Source organism: Xyrauchen texanus, chromosome 31 (genome assembly GCF_025860055.1).
Source record: "Xyrauchen texanus isolate HMW12.3.18 chromosome 31, RBS_HiC_50CHRs, whole genome shotgun sequence".
In the NCBI taxonomy this organism is placed as follows: domain Eukaryota; kingdom Metazoa; phylum Chordata; class Actinopteri; order Cypriniformes; family Catostomidae; genus Xyrauchen; species Xyrauchen texanus.
In genome coordinates, this window is record NC_068306.1 from 36753804 (window position 1) to 36767643 (window position 13840).

At 33.8% G+C, this 13840-nt stretch overlaps 1 protein-coding gene across 1 annotated transcript in view; it reads left to right on the forward strand.

Moving 5' to 3' along the window:
• Window positions 1–6921: 6921 nt before the first annotated feature.
• The window catches only part of LOC127624736 (gamma-aminobutyric acid receptor subunit alpha-6-like), a 56243-nt gene continuing 49324 nt past the window's right edge, over window positions 6922–13840 (forward strand). The window contains exons 1-7 of the mRNA XM_052099591.1: window positions 6922–7120; window positions 7221–7339; window positions 8423–8490; window positions 9938–10158; window positions 10631–10713; window positions 10800–10943; window positions 12426–12578. Coding sequence (XP_051955551.1) covers window positions 7086–7120; window positions 7221–7339; window positions 8423–8490; window positions 9938–10158; window positions 10631–10713; window positions 10800–10943; window positions 12426–12578 — 823 coding nt within the window. The 5' untranslated portion in view covers window positions 6922–7085. The remainder of the gene's footprint in view (window positions 7121–7220; window positions 7340–8422; window positions 8491–9937; window positions 10159–10630; window positions 10714–10799; window positions 10944–12425; window positions 12579–13840) is intronic.

The window sequence follows — 13840 nt, forward strand, 5'->3', positions numbered from 1 at the left end:
ATATAATTTTGCAAAAATGACACGCTCTGTTGGTTTGATCGCCATAGAGAGATCAGGAAAGATGTTTGAAATCAAGATTATTTTTGCAACTATATTTGGTGACATTGGTGGTGTTTAATTTACACACTCAAGCTTTTAGCAATCTTTTTTTTCCTTCTTTTTTTAAGAGGTCTGAATGAAGTGTTTTATCAAAAACAATTATTTCACAGAAAGAGGAATTGCTCAGTCAGAGTAATTGAGCAACAGGATCACTTTTTAATTGAATGTGAAGTAATGATGTCTTTTTACAACTTGAGCATTCTATAATCTCTATTCATTTAGAAGGTGGAAGGTCATACAAAAGCTCTTTAATAAATTGCACATTTCTACTTGTGGAATTCTGTGTAATCTTAAAGTATTTGTCTCTTTCAGGTGCAATATGAAAGAATGTTGACTTCACCTTGAGCATTTCTGAAATCCTGTCAGTCACACTGCATTCACACCATTAACTTCCAAACACTGCCTGTTGGCCATGTTTTCTCCCTGCTCTTTGATGCTCTGTAATTTCGGATGAGAACTGTACGTGTCCATGCCTTTGTCGTTGATGTCTTCAATCTTGACAGTGGGGTTAACTAACAGCCAGTGCTTATGGCGTATTACCTGCATCCCAGCCAGAAGAGAGGCCACCTGGTGTCATTTTCAAGGCCATGTTGACTTTACACGTCCTTCAAAAATCAATAGCCATCATAGCATGTATTTGGCACAATGCTTATGATCTTAGATGAAAGCAACAAACCTTTTAAAGATTTAGTTTCTCCTTTTGTTAATACTGTTCACATTAAATAGTGCATTGAATGTAACTCTTTCAAAAAAATCTAGATTTGTCACAAACTTGCCCCAAATTGGCCACTTATTTTCACATGCAAATGAGCTTGCGATTCACCTAAAATGAACTATTGTGGGTATGGGCATAAGTCAGGTTTTGTTAAATTGGTTTTTCTGTTTAATTGTTGAGTTCTGTTCCAAGTAGTATATACTGTGTATATACTGTATATATATACCAAGTTACTGTATGTGATCTAGACTGCAAGTGTACTTCATGACTACATATCTTAGTAGTATCTTCGTACTGCATATCTTAACAATATGTGTTTGAATTGTATTAATATTATTCAATATTATTCTATAATTCTGTATTCTAGTGCAATTATGAAGCCATCACATGTATCCAGCTGTGCACTAGTGAGTTAATTTAAACTCATAATATATTCCTATTCAACAAATAGGTAACAAGACTTGCCTGTTACACATATGTAATAATACTTGTCTATTACACATGCTGTTCCATAACTCAATTACATATTAAGTACATGTTGTTTCGTGTTATTACATTATTTAGTACTCTGTACTTAATTGGCTAATTACACTGTAACAGGGAAACTGTCAAATAAAGTGTTACCAGTTACGGATATGACTAGAGTCCTCATCTCATGTCAGGGGTGATGATTTTATACATATGTTTCAAAATTACAATTCATTTATTTAGGAGTAAATATTTTTAATGGGGGAAAAAATACTGAGTGCGCCTTTAATTCAGAGACCCTCTCCTCGAAATCTGAACACAATGGTAATGTATCATTTTCATGGAGGACGTTTGGCTTTTGTGTTAAAAAGAACAAGACATTTTAGAGAAATTCTTTGTTTGTGAATCAATAAACTTGATTTAACCTCAGTGAAGTTGTTGTCATGTGTTTTGGCTACAAGGTCACTCTGTAAAACCTTTAAACTAGCAATCGGTCTGATGCCCATGAAACTGCTGCATGTTTTTACACTTATTTCCCACTCTGTAAAGGCCAACAAATACACAGTTGTTTACATAGCCCCATACTGAACAAACAGAGAACATTTGGTTTGGGTGTAGTGTTGTTGAGACCAGAAGCACAGTCTCCATGTCCGTTTGGCACACCTTCACCCCCGGTTCATGCTCCAGTGACCCGCTCAGCTTGGTTTTCCTCCCAGTTCTCACCATGCCTCAGTAATCTGCAGGCCTGCCATTCTCTTTGCCACATTCCAACACTCTCAGTGTTCACTGGTTATATCACAGGCCAGTTCTGCTATCATTATATTTCCTGAAAGCTCCATGATTTTTACTTTGGGGCTTGGTATAGATTAAACTTGGCCTTATTTCATGGTATCGAAATTAGTGAGAGTGGACAGCAAGCTGGATGAATTGATACGGTGGCAACCTCTCTTATACATGGACTGTGATTGTGGCAGAATTCAATGTCTTTCTGACACCAATTCAACATTTGATGAAGTGATAAACCACAAGAGGCTCCGAATTACAGTGGTTTTACCATGAGTAAGGGCTGGGTCTTTCCTGTTATACCTTTTGAACTTAGTAACTATAAAAAAGGATTATGTCTGCAGTAATTTAGGGTAGTATTTCTGTAAAAGGGTATGCCATACTTTCAGATATATGCCTTGGTCAAGCGTAGACACTTCAACTTTTTTATTTATAACAACTTAAATATAAAACTTGCAAATGATTTAGAGTGGCACACTGTGAACCCTAATGTTGTAATTACTGGAAAAATATATTTTTCTTAATTAAACATTACTTGAAATGTTTGATATATGTTGAAATGTATGTTCCTTGAATTTGTTTTTCTATTTAAAATGTTTTTTTAACAAAAACTATTCATTACAAAATTGAGGCAATGGAGAAGACCCATTATACCTTGCACTTGAATTATTTAATTGTGTTTCCTTCTAGTAATTATTATTCATTTTTTTATAGTTTGGTGTGATGTCATCATTAGTGTGATCTGTGTCCCCTTGGACCCTGTTAACGTTATTTCAGTTCACCTTTTGCATGTGTAAATGAAGTACAGGTATATATGCATTATTGTGTATAATTATGTTTATTTAATGATTGACCTAAAATCTGTTCTAATCTTTATTTAAGAGGATAGTTCACCAAAAAATGAAAATTCTCTCATCATTTACTCACCCTCATGCCATCCCGGATGTGTTGCTTTTTTTTCTTCTGCAGAACACAAATTAAGATGTTGCGTTGAATATTTCAGCTCGGTAGGTCCATACAATGCAAGTGAATGGTGACTAGAACTTAGAAGGTCCAAAAGGACATAAAGGCAGAATTAAAGTCCTATTTTCACTATAAATCTCCATATTTGACTAGCCCTGACCAGTAGGTGGCTGAATGTGAAAGAGAAAGTGAAGATTTAAAGAAAAAGGACTTAAAATGGATCTGTTTCTCACCCACATATATCATATCACTTCAGGAGATATTTAACCACTGGAGTCATATGGATTACTTTTATCCCGCCTTTGTGTGCTTTTTGGAGCTTCTGATTTCTGGTCACCATTTATTTGCATTGTATGGACCTACATTAAAAATCTTAATTTGTGTTCAACAGAACAAAGCAAGTCATACACATCTGGGATTACATGCGGATTGATTAAATTATGAGAGAATTTTCATTTTTGGGTGAATTATCCCTTTAAGCTGTGCTATTGTATGACTTGTATGAGTCCATTCAATTAAAATTATTAAGTAGAAACAACATTTAAATGGAAAATCTGAGTTAAGTCTAGGGTATTTGCGTCTAATTACCTTAACTTAAATAGTTAAGTTCATTCTATATGAACACCAAGTGAACTTAATTAAACAAGTCAACATTAACATTAAGCATTTTTTACATCAGTGTGACAAGGAAAGTGACAACAGAAATGAGTCAAGATAAAACAGTAATTAATTGCTTATGTTATTCATTTGTAAGTCGCTTTGGATAAAAGCATGGACAAATGACTAAATGTAATGCAAATATAATAAATATAAACAAAAGTGGACTGTAGCAAAATGGCAGAATCCCTCCTTTGAATCTCACTATAATTGTCTATTTTTGCTACATCGTGACATAAATCATGAATAAGTTGGAACAAGTGTAATTATTAAGCATTTTTGTGAGTTAAAATGCTCACTATTTGGCAAGTATTGCATGGGAGTCACCCTTTCTATTCCTGCTGTTTTAGCTTCATATTAATTATTTATAATGTGTAAAGTAAAAATACTTTTTAGTTATTAATGAACCCCTTAATAAACTCTAAATGAAAGTAGTATATAAAATATGGTGTTATTATCATATTTCCCAATAAATTTTTAGTAATTCATTGTAGAGGTTAGCACATATATAAGCATATTTTGCATGCAGGGACATGACAAGAAAATAGAAACATCCAATGAAACCAAAGGAGTGAAATTATTCCGAATTCATCCATGTGTTAACTTAATTTCGACACTGTGGTGAAAGAGAACCACATTTCCTTAAAAAATGTGATGTTAAAAAACATTTCTTGCAATATGTTTAGACATAGGCTATATGATGGGATGATATGAAAATGAACTGCACATAGGAATGACCCAACACTGTTATCCCTAAAATCACTATTATGCATGGGTTCGACTATAGCTTATTGCTTAAATAGCAGCAATAGCAATAAAATAAAAGACACTTGTGTTCTAGAAATAGTTAAATCTATTTATAATTACAATCGAAATAAACAGTTCTCCCAGCATGTAATATAGTTCCTTGGCCTATCCAAGCAAAGCATCAACTTAGTGTAACAGGAGCTAGCAAGTATGTGATAGCTGTGTGTAAATGTCACTCCCCTGTCCCCTCAAGAAGAGCCTTTAGCCAGTAGCCTTTAGCCTCCACGTTAACGTGCCCATCTCCCATGTTGAAGACCCTGGTTCAAATCCCGCTCTGAGCGGGTTGAGCTGTAAGGGATACATTAACACATTAATTGGCTAATATGCAGTCACAGGTGTTTGATAATGGGTTATACAGTGGCTTTAAATGTGTCTCATCTATTCAGAATTTAGAGTCAGATCTATCCATTTTATAATTCTCTGTCATTCTCTGACAGTGCTCGCAGACTGAATGGCCCATCAAATTTGAGATGAATGAAATGGTTTCTGATGGCCTGATGCATTAAACCTTTATGGCTTTGGATTAAGATAATGGCCCAGAGTAGTTTCATTGAGAGTAGTCCAGGCTATGCCAAGCAGATTCAAACACCATCATTTGAATAAGCTCCTGTTGAAAGAGCTGTAATGTCACAGATGTGTTCCCATCAATCTTTAGTGAGTGGGAAAGGCTGCGTCAGCACAGAGCGGGCCGTTTTATAACCATTGCATTATAGACTTTGACTGTAAACATGGAATGATATTGCACCAGAGATCTTCCATCCAAAAATCACAACAGAAAACAAACATAAAATAATCACTAATTTAATAAATAATTCATCCTGATCCAAAATACTTATCTGATTGCTACTGCATAACGTTTTATGCTCTTATTATCTCAGAATATATATGACATTTGGTCTTATACTTACACATTTCTTTAAGAAAATCTGCAATCGATGAGGATGCAAATGGCCTAAATGAATTCTCTGTTTGATAATACAATTTTGCCTTCCGTTAAAATATGATACAGGGAGGTATCTAATACAAATGCCTGCAATATCCGGGTATTACAAGTAAATATTAGACATTCCCATCCTAAACTAAAAGGAATAGTTCACCCAAAAATGAAAATTCTCTCATCATTTACTTCCTCTCATGCCATCCCAGATGTGTTTGACATCTTTCTTCAGCAGAACACAAACAAATATTTTTAGAGGAATATTTCAGGTCTGTAGGTCCATACAATGCAAGTGGATGGTGATCAGACCTTCGTAGCTCCAAAAATCACATAAAGGAAACATAGAAGTAATCCATGCCCAGTGGTTAAATCCATATGTTCAGAAGCGATATGATAGGTGTGGGAGAGAAACAGATCAATATTTAAGGCCTTTTATTACTCTAAATCTCCACTCACACTTTTACATCTGAAAGTTAAATATTGATCTGTTTCTCACCCACACCTATCATATCCCTTCTGAAGACATGGATTTAACCACTGGAGTCGTCTGGATTACTTTTATGTTTCCTTTATGAAACTTTTGGAGCTATAAAAGTCTGATCACTATTAATTTGAATTATATGGACCTACAGAGCTGAGATATTTTTCTAAAATCTTTGTTTGTGCTCTGCTGAAGCCACACATCTGGTATGGCATGAGGGTGTGTAAATGATGAGAAAATGTTGATTGTTGAGTGAACAATCCCTTTAAGCATGACATCAATGACAATTTCTGAAACCATTTTCAATGTGTGGATTTTACATAAGCTTTACAGTGCAACATTTATGATTTAAAATAGTGTATACTTTGTGTTTATATGTCTCAGTAAGCATCCACAGCATGGTTTTGATAATGCATAAAATGTAGTTATTTAATAAGTCATAAACAAACATTATATAACTGCATGAGTAGTTAATGCATATTCAAATGTAAAAGTGAAAATATATGATTCAAACTTTAATGGATTTTCTAAAAAAAGAAGTAACCTGCAACTTCTGCTTGATCTAACTCTTAAAATGAGTTTTATTGGTGTAAACTAATGCAATTTAAGGTGATTCAGTGGTGGTAAATTATATTTTTGACTTGAATAAAACCAGTTCATTTAGATGTTACCACATGAAGCATGTCTTTTTTGTGATCTGTTAAACATTTTACTGTATATATGGTCATGTCAATTATATTAATGCAAGTTGTTATAAAGTTTAAATAGTTCAAACAAGGAAAATAGTACATTATTAATGTTCAAATATGAATGTAGAATTATCTAACGTTCCATCTCTCATGTAAACTCTAACATCAGATCATTTAAGCTTTCCCAGTCCAAACTATCAGGATATTTCCACTCTAATCTCTCCTAATGCTTTATTCGATCATTGTCAATGTCCTTTGGTCGTGTCTCCTCCGCCTCTTTGACAACACTTTAGTTTTCCATCAGAGCGCGAACAAGCGCAACCGCACTGGAGAACTCCGGCAAGACTTTACGCATATAAGCTTCAGGATTTACGCACACTAGTCGTCCTGTGATCGCACCAGCTCATCTAGCACACTCTGAGTTATGGGATGTACAAATCATACCAGTTGACAAGCGGACACTTGGTCAGTGAGTGCGCGTAAAGCATGGCTTGGATACGCACATGTTTTCTCTTCTCTTGGTAAGTAAAGTGCCTTTATCTAACTTTGTGTGCGTGTTTATCTTTCCGCTTTGCTTATTGATGTGTGAAAGTGTAAATGAAGTTAGGACTGTGTTTACAGTGTCGGACATGTGTTGGCCAATCCGCCAGCTGAGACGAAGATTTATTTGGATAACATCACGCGCATTTTGGATAGATTATTAGATGGATATGACAACAGACTACGACCTGGATTTGGAGGTACTAAACTGTTGCTGGAATGACATGACGTGCTCAAGAGTTACTTAGGCGCAATTTTGAAGGAATAAAATGTTTATCGTCGCTGTTAGTTAGCCTACTTGAGATTTAGTATTTTTGACTTCATTAAGTTTTGCATTTGTAAGTTCCAAATATATATATATATATATGAATTGCATTTTCTTTGAAGTGGAATTGTGTGTGTGTGTTTTTATTATTATTATTATTACAAAAAAGTGCTTTGTTTTTTATTAGATTTCTTTTTTTCATTTAAAGTGAATTATTACTAAACTACAATCTCAGTCCAAAATATTTAATACAGTCCTTTTATTTATTTATTATTTATTATAATTTTATTTAATTGAAAATAATAACTGAATTGGTGATTCTCATGAAAGTTGTCAAGAAAATGTCCTGGCCATATTTAACCCCAATTCATAATTTTTTATATATTTAATTTATTTGTGATTTTTTTTTTTGCATTTAAAGTTAAAAAGAAATAAAAATGAAGCTTGCAATTTGTAACATTAAGATTTTTTTTTATTTAATTTTACAGTATTTTCAGGAGACATTTTACCCCAAATTCCCATTACTCTAACACGTCTAAATATTTTATACTATTCCCATTTTCTTCAATTATGAACCTCATTACTGTAATGCCATGTTACTGTAAACTCAAATAGACCGTTTATTTTTTTTCTTCTTTATTTTATTATTAAAACCAGTGAAAATGAAATGCTAAGATGTATAAATACTTACAATTTTAATAACATATATATATATATATATATATAACATTGCGGTAATAAAAATCTCATTTATTTTTTTATTTTTTTTTATTTTTGCATTGCGTTGCGGTAATGAGAATTGAGGAGTAAAATGTGTGTAACAGCCATTAAATTATGTCACAATGTAAACATTTTTTAAATATCATGAAAAAAATAAGAAAAAAATCAAAGTTTATTTGTTTCTTCTGATTTACGAATAAAACAATAGCAGGGCTTTTTTTTGACTGGTTTCGTGAAAATATCTCTAAAGATGTCCTTTTATTTTTCACATTATTTTTGTTTAAAACAACAACACTAGGTCCTGTCACAGAGGTTAAAACGGACATCTTTGTCACCAGCTTTGGTCCTGTATCTGATGTGGAAATGGTATGTGAGTTAAAAATTCTACGTATTTACATGCATAGAAACATAAATCTACTGTAATTGCATGTTTTCTATGCCCACTGCCTGTAGTCATGACGGTCCAGGGCTTCATTATTCTGACATTTGTGCAGGATGTCATTATAGCAGCTTAGGGATTTTAATCTGGTTGACAATCCCTGACAGTAAGGGTCCCAGCTGAGCTTTGCTTTCTCTGTTACACACTACACTATTTTTCCATAGTGTCCAAAGCCTGCTCACTTGCCATGTGATTCACTGTGACAGTCCGAAAAACAGTATAGATGAGTCTCTGCCAAGATTAGTGGGGAGAAAAAAAATGCCATTGCTGAGTGGAAGCGTGCAATCTTAAATCAGATACATGTGCGATAACACTTTACTGATGTGTTTGCTGTAACAAAAGTATTGTGAGTTAGAGGGTCACGTTAAAAATGACTTCATCATTTATTTTGTTTCTTTTCAAATGCCTTTATGAAGAGGTTTTACAGTTTTAGCCTTGTCCCAGACCCAAACTTGTACATTATTAAACTATGAAAATCCATTATATATATATATATATATATATATATATATGTATGCCTTTCACATGAACCTTTTCAATATATATTGTATGACAATGTTTTCTAAAGATTTTTTTCCAATATACTCAGTTTTCTCATGTCATTGCCACTAAACCAAACTATTTTGCCATTAGAAAAAGTATTTTAAAGTTAGTATACTTGTTAATCAATTAAAAAAAAAAATTCAGTGAAGAGCAGACTTGAGATTAAAAGTGATTTTTGAAGAAAACAAAGAATATTCAAGGTAAATATCTCCTGTGAGCAGAATATTTTTATAGGTCATCATTTCCAATCAATCTACAATTTTCCCAAATGATGCAGAAAGTGTGAAAATGTTATTTAATTGTGCATTTAGAATACATAAAATGCTAGCTATGAAATTAGCCAAAGGAGTCGGACACTTTATTTCAAAATATACAAAAATTTCATTTCCACCAATGGGAATAAATCATAAATAAATAAGACAAAAATGATAAATCTCCTGCAATGCACATACATACACTGTTAGACATTGATAGTAGATAAAACAAAAACATTTATAAAAATAAAACAAAAATAGTAATAGTGTGACATGATTTATAAGACAAAGTCCATAATGCTTGAAGCTGAAGAAACCCCAAATGTATTTGTAATATTGTGTTGACATTTATTATTTTTTATTTCTCTAGTTCATTGTAATGGTCCTGCAGTGCGAAATGAACTTTTTCAAGTACAATATTCCACTCTAAGCACTCTAAGTATATATAATTAGTTTCTGCACATAACAACTTAGACTTGTTTTTTTCGAGCAAAATAAAGTACAGTTCTAGAAAATACAATCAGATGGATGACTACTCTTATGTGTTAAAAACCCCTCTTTAAAAATAATTTCTCAGGAATACACAATGGACGTGTTTTTCCGGCAAACATGGATGGACGACCGGCTGAAATTTGAGGGCCCCATTGAAATCCTGCGCCTCAACAACCTCATGGTCAGCAAGATCTGGACTCCAGACACATTCTTCCGAAATGGCAAACGTTCCATTTCACACAACATGACCACTCCCAACAAGCTGTTTCGCATCATGCAGAACGGAACTATCCTGTACACAATGAGGTAACCGACCTGCCAAACTGTTTGCTCTCCAAGTCAAAGATGGACTGCACACACTTAAAATGGCAATAGAAATAAAAATAGAAAACATCACAATATACAATGGATTCTAGTGTATAATGCAAATGTATCATGTACTGGTCATCTGTTGGGAAGAAGGCATTATGCAATATAAAGTGGGTCCAAACAATACTTGTACACTTCAATCACACTTAAATCACATGAATGTCATTTCATTATCAAAGTAAAATATCAAAGCAACTGCTGTTTATTGTAAAGAAGCACTAAAAATAACCTATTTCTTAAAAAATGGTTTTGAAAATGTAGTTTTGAGAGGTGCTCTAGCAGCATTTGTTTACAAATGACACTTGCTTTGATAATTTGTTTTCAAATTGTAGGGGCCGCTCTATATGGAGATAGACTAAATCTGTTGTTGTTGCACATTTACTAAAATTGTTCCCTTATTTTTTTCCAGGTTAACCATCAATGCTGAGTGCCCCATGCGATTGATAAACTTTCCGATGGATGGACATTCTTGTCCTTTGAAATTTGGCAGCTGTAAGTCTTTTCCAAAACGGCGCACATTTGCTTTGAATGAATTCTTTGGAATAACTGACTTTAATTTGGTTCAATATTCCATATAGATGCCTACCCAATGAGTGAGATTGTATACACATGGAAGAAAGGGCCATTATTTTCAGTAGAAGTACCTCAAGAAAGCTCCAGTCTGCTACAGTACGATCTGATCGGACAGACAGTATCCAGTGAGAGGCTCAAGTCAAACACAGGTATGATTTTAAGGAGATAAAAAAAATAAAGATCATCAGAGAGCTTTTCTTAAAGGAATATTCTGGGTTGAAATTAAGTTAAACTCAGTTGCCAGCATTTGTGGCATAATGTTGATTACCACAAAAAATAATTTTGACTGTTCCATTCTTTTCTTTACAAAAGCAAATATCGAGGTTTTAGTGGCGCACTTAAAACGGAAGTTAATGGAGGCCAATCAGTAAACGTTAACATACTCACTTTTTAAAAATTATAGCCACAAGATGTAAACAATATGCATGTTAACATGATTTCAGTGTGATAAAATCTCTCAGTAACCTTTTCTGTGTAAAGTCAAAGCCAATTTTACAACTTTGTTGCCATGATGATGTATTGTCAACAAATCCTAAAGCCCTAAAATTACTGTAAAATGACAATTTAAACAACTTTACAGTGAAATTGTACAAATTATACAACTGTTTTAAAAAATAATTAATGTAAGTCTTTTTATAAAAAATATATGCTTCACATTTCTGCCTTTAAACCCTCAAATAATTGGCCACATTCAAAAAGAAAAGGAGGGATGAGTCAAATTTCTTTGGTAATCAACATTATGCCACAAATGCTGTCAAGTGATCTTAACTTGTATTGTCCATTTTTTTTTTTACTATTTTTAATCTACTTTCCAGTTAAATAAGTGCATTTGCATTTTCTCCCTGCTGGAAAATCCAGCTTAAACTGGTAGCTGTGTTTTGGAACATGGTAGATGGTCCAAGCTGGTCCTAAAATGGTCCAAGCTGGTCATGAGCTGGTGGACCAGCTACCATCTACCAAAAACCATCTTGAACAACTTGAGCTGATATGACAAGCTGGTAGCTGGTCTAAGCTGATCTCCCAACTTGGACCAGCTAATGACCAGCTTGGACCAGCTAGAAGCTAGCTACCATGTTCTAAAACACAGCTACCATCTTAAAATGGATTTCCCATTAGGGCTTAGTTCAAATGAATCTAAAAAGAGGATGTGTTGAATGTAAATGTTATCAAATTTGTGAATCTGAAATTTGATTTATTTCTGAATCTTGAATGTATTTCTGGATATCGATAAATAACATGCCAATGTGCAGACCTTTTTTACAGTAATCAACATGATTAAGTTTTAAGTTAAACTTTATACGAATGTAGAAGCATATATTTTAGTTCCTGTAACTAGTCATCATTTATTTTCAGGTTTTCACCATTTTTCATTCACTTTTGGCATCTACTATTTCATTTCAAATGGTACGACAAATTAAATTAGGTCAAAAATGCCATGCAGTCCCCCAATTAATATGAAGCATGAATAAAAATCATAACATTTTTTAAAAATACTGTTTAAAACAGTTTTAGATGGAGTGTAGCATGGCACACTGCAGGACATGTTAACTTTTCTTACACAGTGTACAGGACAATGTTATCAGCAGGCTTGTTCAGGAACTGTCTATGTCACTGTTGTTTGTCTCTTGCAGGTGAATACATTGTTATGACTGTATTCTTCCACTTGCAAAGGAAGATGGGTTTCTTCTTGATTCAGACCTACATCCCATGTATTATGACAGTGATCCTTGCACAGGTTTCCTTCTGGATCAACAAAGAGTCTGTACCTGCTAGAACTGTGTTTGGTAAGCCACTGCTTTTACTTCTTTAACGGATCATGTTATGGTTATGCCAGGGTGGTTCAGTTGGTGATTCAGGGTGTTTTCAGTTTCTGACCAAACATTTGTGTTTGTACAAATACCTAAAATACTAATGAGATCACATTGGTTATGCTATTTACTAAATACAACTGTACTTGGCATTTTCTGCATTCGAGGTTGGGTTTAGAGGAATTACAATAATGTTTAATATTAACGGGAGAACAACTTACAAGTCACAGGCTCAGGGTTGTAAAGTAATTGAGTAAAAATACTTAGAGATATGAAGAGATGAGGTTAAGGTTAATGTTCTGTCAAGATTTAAATCAACAATACTTTTTAAATTTTTTCTTTCATTACATTATCGGCTAGGTTTAGGGTTTAGGATAGGGAAGTATCCTGAACCTTAAACCTAAACCTAATCGATAGTGTCTTAAAAAGCATATGTGAGATGAAAAACACAATTTCTGAAGCAACTACGTCATTTTGTGGTGCTTCTATGACACTCTGGGCTAACTCGTACCCCAGACCTTTGAATCGCATATGCACCATTCTATCAATTGAGCTACCATGCAGTTTGATAACACATAAAAAAGCTTGGTAATGTAGTATGTTATGCATTGCAAACATTCAAATGAGTCATGCGCTATAGTAAAAGTGTTTAGATGTCATAAGAATGTATTATGTGAGGAACAGAGTGAAAAGTAAGTGTTTATGAACTGATATGATCTGTTTTACTCGTGATTTGTGTGAAAGGGGATAAAAGTCCTTGTTGTTTTAGCGCCTCTAGTGTTTATTCCACCAGAAAATTGCAGTGTTACGTACAACAGGCCACATAAAAATTATTTTCCCAAAATTGTGTTATTGTAACATGATTCTATGACAAGGTTGCGAATGCCACTGGAGAAAAATATGAGTCATCTGAGACAGTAAATAGGTGAATTATAAGTCAATCGAATTTAACAACATCCTCTCTCACACAATCTCCTCTGTTGATTTCATTCTAGATAGGAATTTTAATACTTTTTTAATATTTAAGGACAATTTAATGGGAATAATTTTTTACTTTCACTCAAGTGTATTTTAGGCCAGATACTTGGTTTCAATTGACTAAAATGTTCACTAAGTACCCATACTTTCACTGAAGTATAATTTCTGAGTACCTTTTACACCCCTGCATGAGCTCTGTTCAAAACCTATTTAGCCACCTACGAAGGCAGCATTTTAAGGCATCATAGGCGTGCCCCGAC